General features: G+C 44.2%; 1 protein-coding gene across 4 annotated transcripts in view; it reads left to right on the top strand.

Annotated features, from left to right (window-relative positions):
- Positions 1 to 16,731: 16,731 nt before the first annotated feature.
- Positions 16,732 to 25,595, top strand: part of Uxs1 (UDP-glucuronate decarboxylase 1) — a 70,467-nt gene continuing 61,603 nt past the window's right edge. For 2 of the 4 annotated variants that reach the window (XM_038343914.1, XM_038343913.1), the window contains exon 1: positions 16,732 to 16,889. In XM_038343914.1, coding sequence (XP_038199842.1) covers positions 16,796 to 16,889 — 94 coding nt within the window. In that variant the 5' untranslated portion in view covers positions 16,732 to 16,795. Of the gene's footprint in view, positions 16,890 to 17,360; positions 17,456 to 25,595 lie in introns of those variants that run through there. The other 2 variants (XM_038343916.1, XM_038343915.1) reach the window with 2 other exon arrangements.

Below are 25,595 nucleotides of genomic sequence, written 5' to 3'. Positions count from 1 at the left end.
GCTGTCAGCTATTCTGCATGGACTAATTACATGAACACCAACGACAGGAACAGTTACTAGTGTTTATTTAGTATCCATTAGGTGACAGGGCCTGCACAGTTTTATTTATTTTACCCCCAGTTTTGCAGTAATCCTGGAAGGTATGTGCTATTTGGTCAATTTTACAGATGAAGGTTCCAGGAGGCTGTCACATGGCCAGTGCTCCATTGGTCTGGGCTTGGTGCTGGCATCTGAGTCATTCAATGTTGAATGCTAAGTATTGTGCCATTTACTGCTTATTCTGCCTCAAGGTGGCTTGCCATGCTCTGGGTAATACACTGATGTTTGCTAGATATTACTGTAGTCTGAACATCGAAAGAAGCACAGGGCATATTTTTCTTAGGCCAGCATAAATTTAAGCATCTCTCCACATCTGAAGATGGCACAAGTATTTATTTGATGAAGAGAAAAACCCTGGCACCACCAGTGCATTCGGGGGCTTCAATCTCAGCAATATGTACTTATCAAAAGGACATTTGGGGACAAAGGGAGCATCTGATGCTGGACTTCTTGTGAAAGCACCTGTGATTAATCAGCTCAGTCAGAACACTGTAATTTTCATTCTGTAAAACTCCACAGAGGGAATTAAGCCGAATGAGATGGAGTCACACTCCGCCTGGGCTGGGGTTGGTGCTGCACAGAACACTCTGGCTTCACTATGATTCTGCCCTCTCCACAGCACAACAAAACCAATGACCGCCATGAAAAGTCACCTAGAGGAGTTTCCTCCCAGATTTCAACAGACACCTTAGAAAAGATCTTAACAGAGATTTTAATGTTGCTTTATTTTCGAAATTGACGCATAAAAATGCAATGAAACAGTTAAGAAACTGGCCAAAGTAGATTAACATTGTTGTTACTGAGTTCCACTTCTATGGGGCCCAGGTCCCTATCACTTTATAGTGAGGAAGGGTCTTTTATTTACTACTATTTTAAAATACAGGGAACATGAAAGCTATTATTTCTATCTTTCTAAATTGACAGTTGAGTGGCATTAAAAACATCCACAGCATTGTGAGACTATGATTCACATCCATCACCAGAATCTTTCATCATTCCAGCCTGAAATCCTACACCCAGTAAACCCTAACTTCCCACTTTTCCCTCTCCTGGGCTTGGCAACCTCTATCCTATTTCTCATTGTTATCTGTTTGGTATTTTCAGTCTCCTTGTGCAAATAAAATTTTATAATATTTGTCTCTTGGCAACTGGGTTCTTTCTTTGTGCGTAATATCCTTGAAGCATCTATGCGTCAGAATGTGCCATAGCTTTTCATCTGAATTACGTTCCATTTGTGTATGGTGCGTGTGTGCTCATTTGTGTTTGCGTGCATCTCTTGACCAAATGTTGACCTTGGGTATTGATCTTCAGGTACGATCCATTTTGTTTTTGAAACCAGATCCTTCTTTGACCTTGAGGTTAATAACGTAGGCTAGAATACCTTGCCAGTGAACCCCAAGGATCAACCTGTCTCCACCTCTTCAGAGCTGGGGTTACAGGTAGACACCATACACCTGACTGGCTTTTTTGTTTACTTGATTTTTGAGTTTTGGTGCGTGTGCTGTGTGTGTGTGTGTGTGTGTGTGTGTGTGTATGCGCATGTGCGTGTGTGTGTTTCTAAAAGCATCCTGGGTCTATAGTTCAAAAAGATGTTTCACTAACATATTATACAATGCATTTTATAATATACATATTATACTATAGATAATAATGGGCTTCTTTACAGTGCTCTCATGCACTATGTAATATATTTTGAAAATGTTCCCCGACTCCCTTAATTTTTCTTGGGGTTGCATTGAGTCTGTGGATTGATTTTGGTGGGATGGCTGTCCCATCAGTATGGCAAGTCATTCCATCTTCCAGTGTCCGCCTTAGTCTTTATCCACAACGTTTTAAAGTTTTCATCATAGAGGTCTTTCACTTCTTTGGTTAAGTTTATTTCAAGGGATGTTTTGCTTGGACTTTTTTATTATGAGACAGGGTTTCTCTGTGTAGGTCTGGCTGTCCCGGAACTCACTATGTAGACCAGGCCTATCCTTAAACTAACAGAGATCCATCTGTCTCCATCTCCTGAGTGCTGGAATTAAAGGCATGTGCCATCATTGCCCGGCCTTCCAATTATTTTTAAGTGATTGTGAATAGAATTGTTTCTCTGATTTCTTTTCAAATATATTTTTCATTGGTATATAAGAAGGCTACTACTGACCTGTATATGTCCATTTTGTATCCTGCCATTTTATGGAAAGTATTTATGAATTCTATAGGTTTCTGGTAGAGTCTTTAGAGTCCCTGATGTATAGAATCATATCATCTTCAAATAGAGATGCTTTAACTTCTTTCGTTCCTTATTAGATGCCTTTTATTTGCTTCTTTAAATTGTTGTAGCTAAGATTTTCAGTGCCATCTTGAATAATGGTAGGGAAAGTGGAAACCCTTGTTTCTCCCCTTAATATAATGTTGGCTGTAGGTTTGCCATATATACTATAATGGTGAGATATGTTTTGTATATTCTGAATCATGTTTGACATGATGTGATGTTGGTCTTGTCAAAAGTCTTTTATGTCTATCAAAATGCCTTTCGATTTCTGGCCTAGAATCCATTTATAAAATTTAAAAAAATTTGTTGATTGACATATTGAATCATCTCTAAAACAAACCCAATTTGATCATGGTGAATGATTCTTTTCACGTGTTATTGAATCGAGTTTGCATTTTGTTAAGAACTATTGCATATATATTCACCTTGGAGATAAGTCACTAATTTTCATTTTCTTTATCTGATTTAACTATTAGCTTTTGTATTTAGCTTCATGTAAAGTTTGTACCCTTTCTTCTCTATTTCATGGAATAGTTTGAGAAGCATGGGTGTTACTTCTTCAAAAGTCTGCTAATTTCTTTTAATTGGGAGATATTTGATTGCTATTTCAATCTTATTCTTCTATAAAGTTGTTCAATCTTTTTTCTCTCTTCATAGTTTAATTTTCATAGGTCATATACATCTTGAAATCCATGTTATATTTTAGAGTTTCCAATTTGTTAGAGTATATAATTTTAAGTTAAGACCTAATGATTTTTTTGAATTTCATTAATGCCTGTTATAACTCCCTTTCCCTCCAGTTTACTTACTTTGGGTCTTTTTCTTTCTATTTTTATATTAATTTTTTTAGACAAATTCATGTGTGAATAATGTATTTTTATCATTTTCACCCCTCCCTTTCCCTTATCAACCTCCTCCCATTTCCTCTCTCATACGTGTAACCTTTTTTCTTTGTCTTTATTTATTTTGTTTTGTCTGGCCAAGGAAGGACTTGTCTTTTTTTTTAATCTTTTAAAAGTACTAACTTTTGTGTTTACTTAATATTTGTATTTTGTTGTTGTTGTTCTTGTTTACACTTAATTCATTTCTGACATGAACTTCCCATATACTTATTTGGAAATAAGTTTATTGTATTCTCTTTGTAGCACTTCCCGGTGCATCACTAAGTTATTAATTTGAGATATCTATTTTTTCCTGATGTGAACACTTAGAGATACAGACTCCTATGACTACTTCCATTATGGTCTATAGATTTGGGGCTGTAGCGATTTTTAGTTTTTACTTGTTTCCAGGAGTATTTAAGGTTTTTCTTGGTTTCTTCAAAGACCCATTCATCTTCCATGAGCGAGTTGTTTTAATGTTCACAAGTTTGTGTGGCTACTCTTACTGTTCACTGGTAGCCGTAATCCACTGCAAAGAGATAGAATACAAGGGATAATTTCTAGGTCCCTATATTTGCTAAAGTTTGTTCTGTTTCCTAATAGATGCTCCATTTCAGAGGTGCCCCAGGGTCTACTGATAAAAGTCTCCGTTCCACAGCGTTAAAAGCAATATTCTGTAGATGTCTGATAAATCCATTTGATCAATGACGTCAGTTAATGCAAGTGTTCCTGTTTCATTTTGTTGTGATGATCGTTCAGTTGAGGGCTGTGGATTATTAAAGCCTCCACTCCTATTGTGTGGGGGTTAATCTGTGACTTTACATCTCTACGTATTTGCTTTCTAAGATTGGCTGCACCTGTGTTTAGGACATATGTGTTTAATGCGATCCTGCTGGACTGTGTTCTTCACTGGGATGAAGTGGCTTCTGTTACCTTTTGTCATTGGTGCTGGTGAGCCTGTTTTGACAGATGGCAGAACAGCAACATGAGCTTCTTTCCTGGTCCCATTTGACAGGAACACTTTTTTTTTTATATCCTTTTACACTGAGGTAAAGTCTGTCTTTTGTGGTGAGGTTTGTTTGTCAGAGACAACACTAGTGTATTGCATTAAAAGCTCTTGCTTATACTAGTGTGTGTGGCTGAAAATTTGAGACCATTAATATTTGGAGTTTTAATCCAAAGATGTGTACTGATTCAAACTGTTTTGCAGTGGTTTTATTTTTCCTTCCTTTCTTGCTTAACTTTTACTCTAGCATAGTTTTGGAGTTATTTGTTGGCTTTAAAACATAAATTTTGTATGCTGCCCTGGCTGGCCTGCCACTTGTTGTGAAGACAAGGCTGGCCTTGAACTCACAGAGATCCTCCTGCCTCTGACTCCTGGGTGTTGGAATTAAAGGTGTGACCACCACCTTCTGTATGTGACATCATGGATAGTATTGTTTTTTTTCTTCATTCTAGAAGATTCCTTCAAGTATCTTCTTTAGAATAGTCATAAATTCCTTTAGTCTCTTTTAATCATGGAAAGCTCTACTTTCCCTTCAATTGTGACAGCTTTGCTGGATACAGTGTTCTGGTTTGGTACTTGTTATCCTTCAGCACTTGATACACATCATTCCAGGCCCTTCTTTTAAAGTTTGGTTGAATAATCTCTTCTTGCCATGGACTCTCCGTTATATGCAACTTGATGTTTCTTTCTTGTTGCTTTCAGTACAGTGTTTTATTCTGCACACTTAGTGCCCCCGTTACAATAGGATGGAGGGGTCTTTTGCTCTCCTCTGCTTGGTGTCCTGAACAATGCCTCAGTGGCTAGATTCACATCTCTTTTATTAACTCCGGGAGAAAATTTCTGTTATGATTTTTTTTAAAAAAAATGGTTTTTATGTCCACACGAATGTTGCCCTTCAAAATTATCACCATCTTCAAGGGACTGTCTTCCTGTCTATGTTACAAGCTGTATTATTTCATGATGACCCACTCCCCCCTTCCTTTGATTCAGTTCAGTCCCATCCCTTGGCCCTGCCTGTGCCCTTGACTGTGCATCTTTTTCAGTGGAGTGGAGCTGGAGGACACGAGGACACAGACTGTTTTATGGATGCTTTTCATGATACAGCAGCTTGCTTCCTTGGAGCTGCCTTAGTAATCATTGCCTGGCTGTGCTCCAGGAAACCCCATTAGAGCATACTCAGCTACTCAGCTACAAAGCTCCATAGCCCCCAGTGCCCAGGGAAAGCAGTTTCTTCCCCTTTTCTCTTTTTCCTTTACATGGCATCACTCACCTCATTTTCTTTCCTGGACAGACTTACGATGTATACCTGTATGTCCACACAGCGTCACAGACAATAGAGTGTATGTTTATTATGACAACTTCATGACAGATGATGTAAAGTGTCTCAAGGAAGGGGGCCTTTTCTGATTCTTTACTAATACCCCAAGGTCTAACAGGACCTGTTTTTGCAAGGGGAGGGCCCACTTGTTTGTCCTGGCTGTTCAGCTAGCTTAGCCCCGAAATAATCACACAGAAACTGTATTAATTAAATCACTGCTTGGCCTGTTAGTTCTAGTTTCTTACTGGCTAATTCTTACATCTTAATTTAGCCCATTTCTATTAATCTGTGTATCTCCACATGGCAGTGGGTTACAGGGTAAAATTTCTATCGTCTGTCTCTGGCAGCTCCACGGTGTCTCTCTTTTCTCTACCTTTCTTCCTCCCAGCATTCAGTTCTGTTTTCCCCACCTACCTAAGTTCTGCCCTATCAAAAGGCCAAGGCAGCTTCTTTATTCATTAACCAATGAAAGCAACACATAAACAGAAGGACCTCCTACACCAACCTGTGCTTCTGAAGACCCTTTGTATGTGTTCCCTTTATATGTACAGTCAGTCGGATAGGTACAATGCAGTACTGGCTGATACAGTCCAAAATCAATGATCACCTCCCATTTCCCATCACTGTTAATCAGAACAAAAAGCCATGGATCAGGTTCAGGGACCTCTGGGCTGTATACCATTCCTATAGTTACTTTTGACTGGCTGTAGACCAGACAAGAAAGAGGTCATCTGTGTGATGGGATGTAGAACTTTGCCTCAAATTTTATCCTCTTGACAATGATAGTTTTTAGTTCTTAAAACTCACCAGGAAATTTTTGAACTAGAGAGGATTTATATAGATGGAGACATGAAAACCCAGAGAGAGTCACAATCTCCTGTCCATGTCCGCCCCTCCTTGTCTTAGTTAGGGTTTCTATTGCTGTGAAGAGACACCATGACCATAGTAACTCTTATAAAGAAAAATACTCAATTGGGGTGGGAGCTTACAGTTTCAGAAGTTCAGTCCATTATCATCATGGCAGGGAGCTTGGCACGTGCAGGCAGTCATGGTGCTGGAGAGGGAGCTGCTGCATGTTGATATGCAGGCAATAGAACGTAGACTGACGGTCACACTGAGTGAAGCTTGAGCAAAAGAGACCTCAACACCCACCCCCACCCCCACAGTGACACATTTCCTTCAGCAAGGCCACATCTACTTCATCAAGGCCACTCCTCCTCATAGTGCCATTCCCTCTAAGAAGCCATATTCTTTCGAACCACCACACTCCTCAAGCATACAGGCACAAGCATCCCAACATCAACATCACAATACACTCACTCCATATGGACAATGGTAACCCTTCCCACGATGCCCAAAGTCCTCATGTTTCTATTTGTCTATCAGGGTTGTTATCATGTGACTCTCTCTGACATCGCTAAGCCTCATTAATATTCAAACATCTGAGAAGAAAAGCACCTTTGATTTCGTTGATCTATGCCCCAGAAGAAGCCATCCCCAGACTATGACACAAGAGTCTATTTGAGCAATCTCTCTCCCTTCTGATAACTATGGTCAGGCAAAGCATCTTGTTCGAAAATTATTCCTGCACTGCGCACTTTGTACTCTGATTCTCGCTCATTCCTGCTGTCCCCACTGCAGTGTCACAGCTGCCTGCCTCCAACATCTGGCAGCAACTCTGCCAGACAGTCTTCCTGTCTGGGGGAGCAAGCAAGTGACTGACAGTCTTATTCCACTGTCTTAGAAGAAACACCAGACTCCTATCCTGATGATGTTATTTGAAGGATGAGAAGCAAGGGAGGTAATAAGATTTACATAGAAAGATGGTTTTATGGCTGAAAGACACTTAATGAAATGTTCAACATCCTTAGTCATCAGAGAAATGCAAATCAAAACAACTCTGAGATTCCATCTTACACCTGTAAGAATGGGACAAGATCAAAAACACTGATGACAACTTAAGCTAGAGAGGTTGTGGGGAAAAGGGAACACTTCTGCATTGCTGGTGGGAATATAAGCTGGTACAACCCCTTTGGAAAATTAGGAAACAACCTTCCTCAAGACCCAGTAATACCACTTTTGGGTATATACCCAAAGGATGCTCGATCGTGCCACAAGGACATGTGCTCAACTATGTTCATAGCAGCATTGTTTGTCATAGACAGAACCTGGATACAACCTAAATGCCCCTTGACTGAAGAATGGATAAGGAAAATGTGGTACATTTACACAAGGGAGTACTACACAGCAGAAAAAAAAAACAATTTGAATTTTGCAAGAAAATGGATGGAGCTAGAAAACATTATTTTGAGTGAGGTAACCCAGACACAGAAAGACAATTATCACATGTACTCACTCATAGGTGGTTTTTAAACATAGAGCAAAGAAAACCAGCCTACAAACCACAATCCCAGAGAACTTAGACAACAATGAGGACACTAAGAGAGACTTACATAGATCTAATCTACATAGGAAGTAGAAAGTAAAAAAAGACAAGATCTCCTCAGTAAATTGGGAGCATAGGGATCTTGGAGAAGGGATGAAGGGAGGAGGGGAGAGGCAGGGAGGGGAGCAGAGAAAAATGTAGAGCTCAATAAAAAAAATGAAAGATGGTTTTATAGTAAGTATAGTAAAAGGAATTGCCATTGGGATTGCAGAAAACAAGGGGTTAACAAGAATTCCAGCATTGGTGTGAGGGATCTATGGGGGTGAGAGAAAAAGAGAGAGGGGGGTTGATGGGAGAAGGCAAGAGGAATGATGAAACCAGAGTGGGGGAGGGGAGGACTGCAGTGAACAGGGAACAGGAACCATAGTGAGCCAGCAAAAGATCTCAAGTGACGTGGCTATACATGGGAATTGGAACTGAAAAATTTGACACATGGAAGACAGATGGCAGGAGTGGGTTCCTTTTACTTTTTTAATGAGAAACTACAGACAAGCAAGAGGGAGGCAGAATGATCCCTGTGGCAAGAGATTAGCACTGGAGACCATCAGGAGAAAGTCCCATTCATATAACCATAGGTTATCTGCAGAAACATTTGGTGGTGTATAGATTGGTGCAGGATAGAACAGACATACATATGCACACACACGCAAATGCTTGTGCATGTGCATACTCACAGGCACATACCTTTGCACAGCTAACTAGGAAGGATCTAGAGGCGATCCTCTGTCCAGCACTACCAGCACACGTTGCTGCAGATCATGGTTTCTAGGAGCGTTTCTCAGCAAAAGGAAAGAGGCATTCTCAGAGGAGTTAGTGATTAACCTGACCTGCCTTTGATCTCTCAGTCAGCTGAGCTTCTACTGTGCCAGTTCTGATATTATTTTCTCACTCTTCAAACATGGCTATGACCAGGGTGGAGAATTAAAGGAAAGCTTCTCAGGGGGGAATACATAATGATAGAAAGTATTTAAAGAGAACAGGAGCCAACTGAAGGTGTTCCTGTAACATATTCTAGCACAATCTGAGCAATACAATAAACAAAGCCATATGCTTTAAGTCAGGGTATAAAAATAAACATATGCGCTGATACTAACATAAATAAATGGTAGAATAAAGTCTACAAAGGGAGAAAAGAGATAATTTCTGGGATTTCCAAATATTTTTTGTAGATTCCCTGGCCTCAGAGGGAAAGCGTCTCCTCTCACACAGACTGTGAAAGTGGCTTCTTCCAAGAAGGGCAATCCCATGGGCAGAGTGTCTTTTCAGTGGAGAAATCTGATAAACACTACCTTATAAAGTATAGTGATGGCCTGAATCCTTGATATGAACTAATGAAATCTCATTAGAATGCAAGATGTTATTATAGGGAAAAGGGTATGGATTATGTGGTGGTTTGAATGAATATGGCCCACATAGGATCATATGATTGAATACTTGACCCCATTTGGTGGAACTGTTTGGGAAGGATTAGGAGGTGTGTCCTTGTTGGAGGAGGTGTGTCACTGGGGGTGGGCTTTGAAGCTGCCAGAGCCTCCTTCCAACCCAGCGTGTGGGTGGAAATGTGAGCTCTCAGATGCTGCTCCGGCCAACCACTGCTTCTTAACTCTGCTCTGCCATCCTAGTCTATTTCTGTTATAAGATGCTTTGGTCATGATGCTTTATCACAACGATAGAACATTAGCTAATGCCGGGTATAAGGAAATCTTCTATCTTCTCAAGTTTTCTGTAACACTCTTCTTTAGTAGAAAGATTTGGGGACTAGGGAAATGAGCCAGCCAGGGCAGTGCTTTCCACACGTCTTGCTTTACATGTTGCAGTGACAAAAAAGAATATAAGGAAGGAAAGTTTGGTTGTGGTTCACAGTTTCAGGATATGGTTCATCATGGCGGGCAAGTTGTGGCAGTAAGGACTGCTGGACTGACATTGAATCTCTGGTCTTCACATACACACAAGTGAACATGCATAAACACAAGCAGAAGCACATGTATAACACACACAATCTAATTCTTAAAGGGTCTTTGTTAAGATTTGATCCTGAAATCTCTTTTATATGCTCATGGTTTAAAGGCTTGTTCTTCATATAGTTATGTTATTCTGGAGGCCTATGGGATCTATGGTGGTGCAGTCTGTGTGGGAGAAGTACAACCCTAGGGTAGACCTTTGAGTATTATGTCCAGTCCCTGGTTCCTCACTTGCTTCTTGTTCTACTGTGATGGGAATAGCCTCCGCCACATGCTCTCACCACCAGGCACCAAGATACTTCATCATGCCATGCCTTTCCTGCCGCAATGGACTCAAACCATGATGAAGCCAATATGAGTCCTTCAGACTCTTAGTTGTTCCCGTGGGGGACAGTGCTCAGAGTGGTGTAATAGCAACTAATACACTCTTGGAAATGGGAAAGCCAGGAATGCAATTTCTTGTAACCTTTCTTTGAGTTAAAACCACCCATCTCTCCAAATCTCCAGGAAGATAGAACACCCATCCTTGCTCTGGGATAATGGTCAGGTGGGGATGATGGTCAGGTAGGAAAGCTACAGGGAAGAAGGCCCACTTCTCCATCTTCCTCTCTCTTGAGAACCACGGAAAGTGAGTGCCACTCTCCTTAAAGGACTGTCATGCAGACACTGCGCTCACATACCAACAGGAGATAGCCATGGCCGTGGCAGAGCTTGCACAGTGCCAAGGCTGTTCTCAGTGATAGAAGCCACGAAAAGCCAGGACCAAGTCTTGGATCTCAAATTTCCTAGAGGGCAATGCACCAGGGAGGCCTTGTCAAAGGAAATACTATAACTATTTAAATGGGAAGGATTTAATGCGGGGGGGGGGGGGAGTTAGGTAGCTATTTCCTTTCTACCGAAAAATTCTTTCTGCAGGGAGGAGGGGGAGAGAAGGAGGGAGACTTTTAAAATTCAGGCATTCTGTGAAACTTTATTAAAGGGCTCAGGAAGACCATGAAATTCTGGAGTCTCAGAAAGGTACACAATTCACGAGGTTTCTTTCCAAGGTTATAAAGGTAGATCTTGCTGGGGAGACGGTATAGGAACACAGCTTTTATGTATCATTGTCTATGCTTTGGTGTGATGAGGGATTCCCCTCTATATGCTGTGATTACCATTGATGAATAAAGAATCTGCACTGGCCTGTAATAGGGCAGAGTAGAGCTAAGCAGGGAAAATAAAACTGAATGCTGGGAAAAAGACAGAGTTGAGAGACTCCATAGAGCCGCCAGAAAGGAAAGACATGAGCTGCCAGCTGGAACCTTGCTGGTAGGCCACGAGCCTCGTGGTAAAGTATAAAATAATGGAAATGGATTTATTCTATATGTAAGAGCTAGCTAGTAATATGCTTAAGCTATTACATTAAGCTATTAAAGCTTAATATTGGATAAGCTATTAAACAGTATTGCAATTAATACAGATTTCTGTGTGATTATTTTGAGTCTGGGAAGCCAGGAATGAACGAGCAATCTCCTACAACATTGGTGGGCTTTACTCTAACTGGTAAGTTACTCATGTTCTTAAGAAGAAACTCGTCACTTAATTTCCCTTAAATAACTCCAGCCAACTCATTGGTTCACTAAGCTAGACCTGTGTGGGATCACTTGCTTTGGTCTGTTGTAGATTGACGTGGAATCCTTGTTTGATATGTTATTGGCACCCTATCTAGGGTCAACAGATGTTTTCTCCTGTGTGACCAGGAAAAGCAACACACATGGTTTAGATCTAAAGGTGTTGGCCAGATGAAGAAAAGGAAGGTGGGGTTCTGTGAAGGAGTAAACATGAGGGAGTGAGTGATCCTGAGATGAGGAGACATGAAGGCCTGTGGGTGATCCCTTCAGGTCCACCAAGACGACAGGTTTTGAGTATGGACACAGCTCTCCTGGCCATTGCTGCTGACTAGAATCCCTCCACTCCAAGTGCTGCTGGAGTATATGGAAGCAATCACCTAAGCTTAGTAGCAACTAAAAAAGCCAGAGACAGAAAGACCTCTCTACTACCCACTGACCCTCAACCCAAGTATCTCCTTGGCAGAACCTCAGAGAAAGCTGAAAGGTCCAGAATGCACGTGCCCAGTCCAATAAGAGTGCAGAGCAGGATTCAGAAGTGAAACGGAAGCCTAGGTTCCTAAATCTAGCCTTGCTAAGACATGATGGGTGCCTGGTTTGTACTGACCCACGGGCCTTTGGAATCTTTCTTTTCCAACATTAATGATTGATTTATCTCCTATCCAACTTTATCCCAACCTTCCCTTCACTCTGTAAGGAAGATTCTCAAGTGTACCACCTATAAGCCTTTCCCTCCTCGGCACTGTCTTTTTGCCATCCCCTCTGTATTCATTAGTTCTCTGTTGTTGTTGCAATAAAACACCATGAAAAAGCAACTTACGTAAGTTTATTTTTATTTATGGTTCCAGGAGGATAAGGGTTCATCACAGTAGGTAGGCATGGGAAGCAGGCAGGGATGGCAGCCAGAGCAAGAAGCTGAGAGCTCACATCCTCTACAACAAGCATGGAGCAGAGAGAGAAAGCTATAAGTAGGTGAGGGTTTTAATCTCAACGTCTGTTCTCAGTGATGTATTTCTTCCAGCAAGACCATGCCTCCTAAACCTCCAAAACAGTGCCATGCCACCAGCTGGGGGACCAAGTATTTTAAATGCCTAAGAATATGTGGACATTTCTCATTCAAACCACCACATTCCACTCTATAGATGGAATTTTCTGTCCTACCTGGTCCCACAGCCATTCAGTATCAAATAAACACACAGAGACTTATATTAATTATAAACCGTTTGACCTATTGCTCAGGTTTATTACTAAATAGCTCTTACAGCTTAAATGAACCTATAATTCTTATCTATATTTAGCCGTGTGGCTTGGTCCCTTTTCTCAGTAAGGCATTCTCATCTTACTTCCTCTGCATCTGGTTTGCAACTGCGTCTCTGCCTTTCCTCTTCCCAGAATTCTCCTAGTCTGGTCCCTCCATCTATACTTCCTACATGGTTACTGGCCAATCAGTGTTTAAGTAAACCAATAAGAGTGACAAATCTTTACAGCGTACAAGGGCATTATCCCACAGAACCACTCCCTGGTGTCCGTCGTCTCATTGGCCATATCACGATTCAAAATGCTCTTAGTACAGCTTCAAAAATTCCCAGAGTCTTTCACAGTCACAACACTATTTAAAAGTCCAAAGTCTCTTCTGAGTCTCAAGGTAATATATTAAATGTAAGCCCCCACAAAATCAAAAATTAAATGATATGCTTCCAACATATAAAAGCATAGAATAAACATTACCATTCCAAAAGGAAGGAATGGAAGTATAGCGAAGAAATCATACACCAAAGTAAGATGGAAACCCAGCAGAGCAAGTTACATTCTGTAACTCAATGTTAGATGTCAAGAGGCTTTTTGGCATCCCCCCCCTCCAGCACTGTGCCTGCTACACATTTCTCTCTCTTGGCCTCGTTTCACTTCCTGTATGCAGCTCTCCTCGGCAAATAACCCCCAGCGCTGGCATCTCCAGCATCTTGGTGTCTATACTGCAATCTAGGCTTCATTTCCACACCTTAATGTCGTGAGCTCTCAGACCCTTCATGCAGCGACTACCCTGACACACATTGCTTGACCCCAAGTGTCTCTCAAACTGTGGACAAAGAATCCACAACCTCTTTACTCTTGCATCATTCATGCCTCTGAAACCAGCACCACATGGATGACCTGCCAAATTCGTGGATAATACTGCCAAGTCTGGCTGTCAGCTTGGGATGGACTCTGGCCCCCTTCAAACCACATTAGTTGCAGCTTTTGTTTACAGTTGCTTTCTAGGAGTGGAAGACTCTTTAGGTTTTTGCCTAAGGTGGTAGCAGATGCCAACTTACCCTAGCTGTTCTACAATATATATATATATATATCATATGTGATATATATGTGCAAGTAATACACATACTCTAACACCATTTTGTATACAACATATGCAATTTTACTAACATAAAAATAATTTCAGAAAAAAATGTGTGTGTGTGTGTGTTTTAAGATAGCAAAACTGTACTAAATTCTACAGTGTTATTACAAAATGAAATGTGGTAGCAGGTAAAGTCTTAGTGTTCTTAGGATACTGTTGAAGTTTAATAAAATGTATCTTTAAAACCCCCCAGGTTATTCTCCCCTTAGGAAAGGAGTCACATTATAATTCATTTTTAAGGTTATCCTAAGTGTCAAGAACACTGTTTTATAACTAATAATTGCTTTAAAATATTGTGGACACATACATCGGAAGAATGAAGGGGTTGACAGCAAGGTCAAGGTGGGGCCGGGACAGGAGACCTGGACCTGTTGGGGAAGTGGGATGTGGAGGGTGAGAAAAGGAAGATAGGGAGTGTAGAAGGAGCTGCCAGGGTCAAGGCCTTACAGAAAAGCTCAGGACCCCCTGCATCTTCCTTTCCTCAGCCCTACTTACCTCCACTGGGCACACACTGAGTGCCACCAAGGTCTTGGGACACCAACACCTTCGGATTGGCGATAAGGATGACAGTATCAACTTTAGTGATGGTGATGTTAACAGTATTTCCACACACTTTGCCCCAAGCTGCCACAAGTTGGCAATAGGGCCTGGCAGTAAGAGAAACACCCAATGGAAAGAAATAGGCTTAACAAGGTCTGTATGAAAGTTTCTGGTCTATTCAAAGGGAGGTATATCAATCAAGGAAACCCCATTTACAACCGAATAAACTTGAAATCTGCCTAGTGCACATATCAGCAAACTCTTTTCTCCTTTCTCTGCTCACCTCTAATCTATAACCTCAGGAGCCTAATAGAGTGGGAGGATCTCTGACCCCCATTGCTTTCTGAGGAAAAAAAAAAGCTATGGATTTGGGGCTGGAGAAATGGCTTACTCCAATGAGCTTGCTGCTCTTGCAGAGGACTGGAGTTTGGTTTCCACGCCTGATACCCCCGTCTATCTTCTACTGGCGCATGCACACAATGGTGCTCAAGCACACACACACACACACACACACACACACACACACACACACACACCACAGATTTAATCCAAACCTTAAATATCAATGGAGAAAGTAATACTCAAAAACAACTGAGTGCTGCAAACATATGTGCTCTGTGGAATGGTCTCCCTGGGAACCCAGGAGTAGGCTCCCATGTCAGGCATTTTGACGAGGGGCAGAATCCTTGGTTACTTTAAAGTCAAGTTGTTAGGCTTTAAAGAAGCAGATAAGGATTACAACAGATGACTGTCCTTAGGGGCACTGGTCTCCTAAAGATTGTGAATGAGTTACAGGGAGGGATCATTAGGGGACGATATTTGAGTTGACTAATATACTATTATTTGATTTCTTGCCTGTTGAACCATATCTTTGTCTTGGGGATTTTTTTTTAAAAGACTGGGCTTGTCTGTGTAATAACCCTGGAAGTCCTGGAGCTCACTTTGTAGACCAGGCTGGCCTTGAACTCACAGAGGTCCACTTGCCTCTGCTTCCTGAGTACTGGGATTAAAGGGTGCTTTAAGATGCCCAGCTTTGTCTTGGGGGATTTTAATACAGCCAAAGAGGGTGTGCAATTGGTCAGAGCTACTGCTCCCTTCAGCCTGAGACTCGGGGACGTCTAAAGATCAGCACCTCCCATACAGCTAAACTTCTCTTTGAATCCAGGGGCGAGTTTGATACTTGAGGACCCTATGACCTATTTGTTTGCGGTAGGCATTCAATAAATATCTGTCTAAGTAACTGATTCAGGCTAGAAGGCTGAGATGCACACCTATAATCCCAACGCTTGGAAGTCTGAGGCAGGAGGATTCTGAATTCTGGATTACAACGAGACCCCACCTCACATAAACAATGCAAAGAAACGAATTCAGGTATTTCACAGGCAGTCTACACAGCATCACTATCCACACAACAAAGATTGTTCTCTGGCAAAAGCTCAACTTTATTTACCCCTTTCTTCCTTTATACTGGAAATTTTATTGGCACATAATTGCAATGACCTTCATTATAGCATATTCTTACGTGCATACAGTATACTTTGATCATAGCCACCGCTATCTACTCCCTCCAAACCAATGGTCCGTCTTCTGCTTCTATGTCACCTTTGACCATGGTCCCCAATTCCTGTGATTAGCAACACCTTTATGATAATATGCGTTTTATCTTTAAAAGAAAGTTACTGCGGTCGATGCTAAATAAAGTATTGCCGATTCACTGGTAGTGTTTGGGATTTATCACTTTCCTGCCCTATTGCAACTTAAGCAAAAACAACAGCTGGGAAGGCCGGGCAACTTCCTGGGCGCCGCATTCACAGAAACGCAACTGTTCATTTACAGACCCACATACAACGAGCCAGCTCTTCAGCTTGGACAGTCTCGCTTGCGGCACAGGACGCCCAAGCGTCCTGAGGGCGGCGGTCGCACCTCCGCGACCAGCGAGTGTCAACGGTTTAACACTCACCGGAGGACGAGTGCTGGCAAACACACCAGCCTGCGCATGCGCGCTCCGCACTACCCGCTGCGCCCGCCCTTCCCGTCTTGATTGACACTGTCTTAGAAAACTCAGGCACCGCACTGCGCCTGCGGGAAAAGTGGAGGAGGCGGGCGGGGCGTGGTTGTGGGCGGGGCCGGAGGCCGGGACGGAGCCGCGCGAGCGCAGTGGCTCAGCGGGCAGGAAGCGGAGCGCGCGGGGGCGGGGCGGGCGCGCGGGGGCGGGGCTCGGGCCGCCGCGCATTGTGCAGCGGCTGGCCGGCGCGGCAGGCCCTGGACCCGTGCGGTTCCCGGGCATGGTGAGCAAGGGGCTGCTGCGCCTGGTCTCTTCAGTCAACCGCAGGAGGATGAAGCTGCTGCTGGCCATCGCGCTGCTCGCCTACGCCGCCTGTGAGTGCACGCGCGGTGGGCGGGAGCCCATTCATTCCCGCGCGGCGGCGGGGAGCGGGCTCTGCGGCCGAGTGGCGGGCTGTGCAGGGACGGGAGCCGGGTCCCCCGCTTCCAAGGGGCTGAACTTGTGCAGTGGAGCCGCTGCTGCTTTGCTTGCAGCCAGCATCCGCGTAGGCCCGGCGTCCGACCTGGAGGCCGGTGGAGGGGCCTTTGCCCCGGACGCGGTGGTCATGTTCCCTGAACCGTAGATACGATACGGCGGGCTCGACCGACCTCGTTGCTCCCCGGCAGCTCGTACTGGCCACTGTGTCCATGGCGTCTGGGGAGCCCGCTCGGTCCCGGCTAGCGAACCTGGAGAGTGCCGCTCGGGGACACCCTTGGGGACAGTGCTGGTTAAGAAGGATAAAAATACTGTAGCCAATGGCAGAATCCCTACTCTGTTTGCTCCGCAGGAAAATTACTCAGCATTTAACTCTGTGGGGGGAGCCAAGTGTTGCCATCCCCCGTGGATGTCCTGTGTTGCCATGCTCCGGTGTTCAGCCCCACCGCCCCCCTTTCCGTGCCAGGTACTCCTCCGGCGGCGTGGCGGGACTAGGGCCAAGCCCGGGAAGGAGGCACACCATAGAGGACTGGGCGGGGCGTGTGTCATTTGAGTCCTCGCAGTCTGGCTATCTGGAGAGGGGGTAAAGCCACTGCGCGTGCAGGTGAGGGACCCTCCGCTTCTCAGAGGAGGCAAAGTCCTATTTTATTTTATTTTGTTGTTGTTGAACTGTGCTGTGGGGATATAATAACTGCTATTAATACTTTACCGAGTACCAAAATTGGGCTAAAAATAGCTCTCAGAGTGAGTGCCTTCTAAATCTTGGCCACCCTGGCAGACATACTCGAAAAAAAAAAAAAAAAAAGAGCCCTGCTAAGTGATTAAGTTTCCAGACTCTATTCCCAGGTGAGTAGACACTTGGGAAAGTGAGCTTAGCTGATGGCTTGAAGGTGCTAGTAAGATGCAGCCTGCCTGCTACAGCTCAGCTGATCCAGGAGGAGGAGCCAGGACGCTCTGGAAAGGCTTCTGGTTGCTAGGAGAAGTTTTAGGTCTGGATTGGTTTCTGCGGGGAAGGAAGAACTAGCCTCAAGTGTGAGGATCTGTGTCGATAGAACTCATATTCAAGAGAAATACCCCTTACAGTTGAGTAATTATTACTGTGAGAATAGCAATGCCTGAGTTAGCTGCGTGCTTAACTGTGTAGGTATGACTCAACAACTGCCACGCTTGGTTATTTCACGTACCTTAAGATGTGGGTAATATGATTATTATTACCATTTTATGGGTGAGAAAATTAAGAGCATGAGACACGAGCACCTTTTCTCATCTGAGTCAAGCTTCATTCTAGTCCCTAAAAGGCCTTGATCTGGAACTAGATCTCAGTTCTTGGACAGCAGTTTCGGTGTTGATTTTCTTAAGGTGGGCGTCGGTGTTTAGAATTAATAAGTAGAGAATTTTTAGAGACATAGCAAGAGCTTTTACCAGCTGTTCATTCCTCTGGCACATCTCACTCAGTCTTGAACTTTGGCAGTTGTTGAACATGGCAGCCATGCACAGCATGGTGTGCCTCAGTATCAGGCTTTTGTTTTGGGGGTACAGAACCTGGATGCAGTAGCTCAGCACCGGGTTCTCACACTTGAGTGCATCACAGTCACCCAGCGGGGTTTTAAAACACTGTGTTTTATATTTGGCAGGTCTGGGATGCGCCTGGAACTTTCCCATTTCTAATATCTTCTAAGATGCTTTTGATGTGGTTTTAGAGAATCTTTTTTTGTTTGTTTGTTTGGTTTGGTTTGGTTTGGTTTGATTTGACCCTGAGTCCAGGGTGGCCTTAGATTCTCAGCAACTCAGAAGTCCTTCCGAGGGAGATCCTGCCTGGAAAACCATTTGCCAGGAGAGGGAAGGGCACGGATCCAGTACTCCTGCAAATAAGGTTAAGTTCGCAAACTGATGTGACAGGAGAAGGCTCCGTGTTTATGGCAGGGACGCCCAAAGGAGAGCAGTCAAGGATGTTGGTTTCCCTGAGAAGCCAGGATGTGAGCGAGAATGAAGGATACATAGGAGCTAACAGGAGAGGGTGCTTTCCAGAAAAAGCAGCACTTGTGGAGGTCCTGTGGCACGGAAGAGTAAACAGTAGTCTGGTAATACACGGGGAAGAGCAGTGTTCTGGGAGTGTGGAATGGCAGCACAGTGAGGAAGCTGCTCGGACAGGCAAGCTCTACACTAGAGCTGGTGGCCAGCGAGGTCTTAGGCCTGCTCAGAGAATGGACGCCGAGTTTACCTATGAGGATTTAAAGGCTAGGTCAGAGACTGTATTAATAATGAGTGGTACTGGTAAATCAGAGTTGCTTTGCCAGGAATGATACAGGGCTTCTGATTGGTCCTCTCAGAGGATGCTGGAAATGTATTCCATGACAGCACCTGTGATTTCTATTTAACCCGACTACCTTTTATTTGTTCTTTGGCAGTTTCACACATATAAACAATATATCCTGATCATATACACCCCCTCTCTCCTAGATACCCCAACCCTGTTAGGTCTTCTTTTTTTGTTGTTAGCAATGCACTAAGTCCAGTCAGTGCTGCCTGCTAGAATGTTGACCCATCCTTGTTGACTTGATCATGTGTAGGTAACCATGGTAGCAATGAGTTCATGGGTACGGTGGTTGTGTCAAAGCGAAACATAGCTTTTCACAACACTCCTTCCCATCTTCTAGGCCTTCGGTTTGCTCTTTCCTCTTGTTTTCTAAGATGTTCCCTGAGTGTCGGCGGAAGAGTTATATCGATGCCTTGTTTAAGATAGACACTGATGTCAGTGCTTTGACCAGGTCTCTTCATTAGCAGAACAGAACAACAGTATTTTGTTGCACCCTGGGGCCTACGGCCTTCTGAGCCCTGGGCTTCTAACCAGCTTTATAGCCTTTGGTCTGAATTGCCTGTGGGTCTGGCTTCAGACCAATTCATAGCAGTTGGTTGCTCTCTATAACTTTTGTGACATCATTGCCACACAGGGCACATCTTCGCTGGAAGGCTGGTATTACATCATGAGGGTTACCGGGATGATGTCTGTGACCCTTCACCCCCAGTGGCCTGTGTAACACCTTTTGTCACAATGAAAGCTAGAGTCAGCAGGGAGCATGTTTTCATTTTGGTTTCAGCTGTATTTCCTTATGTCCTGCCGCCAAAGTGTGTTGTCTTCAGAGGTGAAGATTTAATCATCTAGTTCTGGTGAGCCTGTGATTCCTAATCTCACTCCTCATTAATGATCCTGCCCCCTGTTACAATAGAACATCCCAACCACCTATGTGTAGCAATACACAATACTCCCAATTATGGCACCTTCGCCTTCAGTCTGCTTTCGAGAAATACTTTCTGTTCTGCCAGCAGAGCTCAAATTCGCTGAGCCCTCGTCTTTCTCCCCCAGCCTTTGTGCGTGTTGTGGCTGACCTGCTGTCCTCCCTCTCCTGTACCTTCTGTGTCAGGAAGTGGGTGTGTGTTACCCTAGACTAAGTCGCACTTCTTTTTCATGCAAATAGATGTTTTCATCTGCACGAAGTTCCCTTGCCTTTGCCTCAGCCCCTGTGGTTCTTGAGACTACACATTGGGAGAGCCCAAGGGAATGAGTTGAAATTCATTACAACATGTTTTTCGTGATATTTATCTTTTTTGAAATGTAAAGCCTACATCAGTTGTCTTCACAAAATTCCCATTTTGGGTTTATCTGATTGCTTCATTGTTATTAAATTTGGGCGTACATTCTATTACAGACTTGGGATATAATTCAGTGGCATTGTGGTTGTCTAGCATCAAAACCAATTTTCATAATTAATGCTTGCTAACTGATATCACATCAGGAGACAAGTAATGTTAAGTTGGTTCTTCTGTTGGTGATGCCAAACCTGATGGACTGGAAGGGCTAGCTGTCACATTGCTTCTCTTACAAGTGCGTGTCCCAAGCATAATTCTAGAGTGATTCTTGAGGCTGCATGTATCTGTTTCTCCTGCCTGGTGCAGCATTTCTGTGGGGGGGTGGGATTATAGATGGTGATTTTTCTAATTTAGTTAATCCATCTGCTCTTACTGTTATCTGAAAAGAACTCTGTTATCCATTCAGTTAATCCATCTGCTCTCACTGTTATCTGAAAAGAACTCTCCATCCTTCCCTTTTTTCCCCTCATTCTCTGTATTAGTTTCTGGTGGGTACTGCTGTTGCCCAAATGCGTGGGCTTTAGAATAAGAGAAATGTATTCTGACATCAGAGTTGTCAAGCCTGAGCTTCCTCCTCCAGCTCTCAGAGCTCCAGGTGTCCTGGCTTGTGTCTGCATCACTCCAGTCTCTGCCTCTGTGATCACATGGCTTCCTCATCTTCCAGCTGTAGAATCTTCATGGTGTTTTCTAGGAGGGCATGTATCGCTGGTTTTAGGACACACCTGGATAATCTGGAATGATCGTTTTGTCTTGAGATGCTTAATTACATCTACAGTAAGTTTATGCAAGTTCTAGCAATCAGAGCAAGATACATTTGTGAGCTCTTTCTTTCAGTCGTCTTTATTATGGTCTTTTCCAAAATGCACTGTGTACTCATGCATTGTCTTTGAACGCTTGTGGCTTCTCCATGCTCTGTGCTCATCTTGTTCTTCCTGTGTTCTGAATCGGGGACGACCCATCTCTGCAAGGATCCCTGCTCCTCGCAGTGGAGCCGCAGCCCTGTGCTTCACTGATGCCCATCGTTGTCCTCGGGCTATCACTCTGCACAGCTGGGAAATGTAGCCATTTTTTTTTCCTGAGGGTTTTTGGTGATACTTAAAATATAAATTTCAGCGTGACTGGCTTCCTCCATCCCACCTCTCTCCCTCCCTTTCTCTCTCTCCCTCCCTCCTCTGGTACACACTTACATTTCCTTTTGCCCACAGTGAAAATCTTGTGGCCAACATCAGCAGTTTAACTCATTTGTTCTGTCTACAGGTAAAACACTAATGTTTCAGAGATAAATTCTCAGCTTTATAGTGTTGCTAAAACTGCTCAAATTCGCTAGCAACCAGACTTCAGATTTTTGAATTTGGGTCCTTTTCCAGGCTTGTAATATGCACTAATGCACTACAATTCTCAAGTGTTGTTGGGCAGCGGCAAAGCAAAACAGAGCCCTGTGGCACCCACACCCTGGATCCTGAGGGGAAGCTGCTCTTGCTCACGGTAGATAAGGCGCTGTGCTGCTCGGCCAGCATGAGCTGGCGTTTTTGGTTTGTGATGAGTGTTTACTGTGTGTCAGCCATGCACATGGGACAGAAAAGGACTACCAGAACTCTCTTTCTGCTGCGTCACCATGAAGTTCCCGTCACTAGCTTGCTTTTTTTTTATCCTCTATTAGATTTTGCAAATACAGACACTTGTGCGTCTGCATGCATGCCATCTTGTTGAGATGTGTGAGGGTTTGTGGAGGCCACCCCCTTTTTTTGCGGTGTAGTGATCCTCTGAGCAGTATCCCATGGGGAGGGGCGGTGCTTTCCAGATACCCCTGCAGAGGACAGACTGTACAGGCTTCCACCAGCTTCATGACACGTGTTCCCCCCTAAAGAATGTGTTTGCAAATGTTTATTTTGTACACATGTCAGAAAAGGGAAGTTGGGGGTCCCCTTTTTGTGGGTTCTTAGATTCATCAACAGAAGTACTTAAAAACAGACACGCAAAGAAACTCGAGGACTAGGCCGGGCGGTGGTGGCACACGCTTTAATCTCACCACTTGGTAGGCAGAGGCAGGTGGATCTCTGAGTTCGAGGCCAGCCTGGCTACAAGAGCTAGCTCCAGGACAGGCTCCAAAGCTACAGAGAAACCCTGTCTCAATAAATAAAACAAGGAAAAAGAAAAGAAGAAACTCGAGGACCATGTTATCAGAGAGAGGAAAACAACAGGGCAGGCAAGCTGTAAATCCCCACGGCTGCTGGGAAGAAGGGCTAGAGAAGAGGAAGCCATGAAAGCCAGCGGACTCACGCAGCAGAGAGCTGTGGAAAGAGAGTCACAGTTTATGAGTTAGAGTGTAGAAAGCAGTGAAGCAGCTTTAGAGAGAAAGGGGCAGGGTCTTCAGCGGCAGTGCGAGTGCCCAGACTGTCCCTGCTGCAAGCTTAGGGTTCTGGCCAGTATCCAAAAACCAGAGAGGGAAAAAGCTACACTTGAGGTAGAACTCTGCCAAGCTGGCTGTGAGTCTGAGTGAGCTCCTATGCGGAGGGGAGTGCTCTGGGGTGTATGTGTGCATAAATCTCATTCAAGGGGTAGTTATCATTGTCAGCTTTCATGAACGAACGGGTGGACCTCTAGCCAGATGATTGACTGGCCCATTTGAATTACCTCTTGAGAAAGCAAGCAACAGTGTCTTTGTAATGTTTAATTTTGGGGGCAGTTTGGAAGGCAGTGTCTTTTCCAAGAGCCAGAGATAGGGCTCAGACTTCCTTCTGTTGGCCTCCTGTTGGCCTTCAGGAATGCTGCACCAATGGTGAGCTAGTCACCTACCGTGGTTTGAATGAGAACGGCCCCCATAGGCTCATATTTGAATGCTTGGTCTCTAAGGTGATGGAACTGTTTGGGGAAGGATTAGAAGTTGTGGCTGTGTTGGAGGAGGTGTTTTGCTGGGGGTAGACTTTGAGCCCAGGATTCCCTCTCTTGCTCCCTGTGCCTCCCACTTGGGGATCAGGTGTGTAAGCTCTCAGCAGCTACTGCTTCAGTGTCTGTCTGTCTGCCGCCCTGTGATGATCCCCACCGTGATGATCATGGAGTCACCCTTTTAGACTGTTAAGCTTCCAGTTACATTATTCCTTTTATTTGTTGCCTTGGCCATGGTGTCTCTTCGCAGCAGTAGATCTTTGATTAATCACGACCTAACACTATCCCTACAGTTTAGTCTGTACTTCCCTACTTCTCTTTTTGAGTGGCTGAGCATCCTTCAGATGTTTGAAACTACTGGTATGTCTTTTTTTTCTGTTGAGTTTTTCGTATACTTTCCTCTCATTTATTGGGAGTACATTGGAAATGACAGTGTCTCAAGCCTGGTTCAATAGAATACAAGGTTAAATTAGTTTTTGCTCTGGGTTCTTGATACAGTTGTCCTAAACCCTTGTAATATTCTAAGTGATGGGAATGTCTTCTGCCCCTTCTTAAAATACTCAAGTTTATGCCAGGGATCTGGGTTAGCCTGGGCCCCAGGCTGTCACAAGGAGATTGCCATCAAACTGGAAGTGTCAGCCCCACTCTGTGGACTTGGGGGTGCTGGCCACAGACCTTGGTACAGTGAGATTGGGTTAGTGAAGTTACTGGAAGGGCATGGCCGCTATTTTAATTCTGACTTTGGCGTGTGCTGGTGCCTCATTTGACTGTTTCCTGTTACATCCTCTCTAAACAGACCAACTAGGAATTCTAAGCAGCATCCTCGAGTGCTGTATCTACTCTAGCACTGAGGAGGGAGTGGGGATCACAGAAACTCCAGCTGTGCAGTTGGTCTCTCAGGTGGAAACAGCTCCGTGGTATAAAGCCCTTTGCCTGGGAGGTCTTGGTGGCAGAGTGAGTGTATTTGTTGGGAACCCAGACTGGCATTTAGAGAGTTGGTGAGTGGGTTCCTGGTGTGGGAAAAGTCCACACATTCTGTATCAGAAGCAGGGCTTAGGATCTCTGCTGTCAACAGTTTCCTGTTTCTCGTGCCATTCTTACAACTTGGTCAAGATAGAGTGGCAAGTCCCTCGAGAAACAGGCCATCCGAATCTGAAGGAACAAGGGCAGCATTCAGCTGATAGACAACTGAAGAAGGAAGGACGCTAAAAAAAATCCCACACTAGCTCAGAATTGAGTATAATAAAAGGTTATTTATTTAGGGTAGACTCACAGATCATAATCCTCTGCTCGAAAGGGGAACGACAACCAAATCCAGCAGCCGGCAAAGAGGCCAGACACGTGCTTTACATTGGCATATATAGTATAAGAGGCCACACCCAAGTGGGCAGGTAACTTAAAGACTACTGGGTAGGAATTCCTACAGCAGACAACGTTTGGATATTGGAGTTGAAGGTGAAGGGGAGCATGAGCCAGAGTGGCAGGAGACAGGGTACAGGGAGACTGAGTTCTGAAGCCAGAAAGGCAGAACATGAATGAAGGCTTGGGCAGAACCTCACATTGGCCTCTCTGCTCCGAATGTTGCCTTTGTGCCTCTCGTGGGTGTAGCCTGTTGGTGGTAGACATGTTGGCAGGTTTTGGCCCTAGCATATGCTCTCCATGCCAGCGCTGTGGACTGACCACGGCCTGGAATTCAAATGTTGAGAAAATGGAGCCCTGGGTAGTGATTGGGTCATGGTGTTGGAAGTCTCGTGAATATTAATGCCCCAGAGGGCTGGTCTGTAAGTCTACCAAGTAACCACTTGTTAAGATGTGTCGTCCCCAAACCTGTGAGCTCTCACAAGACAAAAGCCTGTTTGTTCTCACAGTTGTTAGCCACCAAATTGGATGGAGCACAGTTAGGCTGTTTGTAAGTCTTGGAGTCTGGAGCTGCCTGAGGTGACTCACACATGTCCAGGAATGTTTATTGTGAAGTCTCGTAGCTCTCGTGGTAAGCGTCTAGTTGCTGAGACGAGTCACAGTTCTCTGTGTGCCCTGGGCCCACATCCACGCCACCTTTGCTTTTTAAAAAT

This window comes from Arvicola amphibius, chromosome 9, assembly GCF_903992535.2.
Source record: "Arvicola amphibius chromosome 9, mArvAmp1.2, whole genome shotgun sequence".
NCBI classification, from domain to species: Eukaryota; Metazoa; Chordata; class Mammalia; order Rodentia; family Cricetidae; genus Arvicola; species Arvicola amphibius.
Note: the sequence above shows the minus strand (reverse complement) of the source record. Positions and strands in the feature narration are given on the sequence as shown.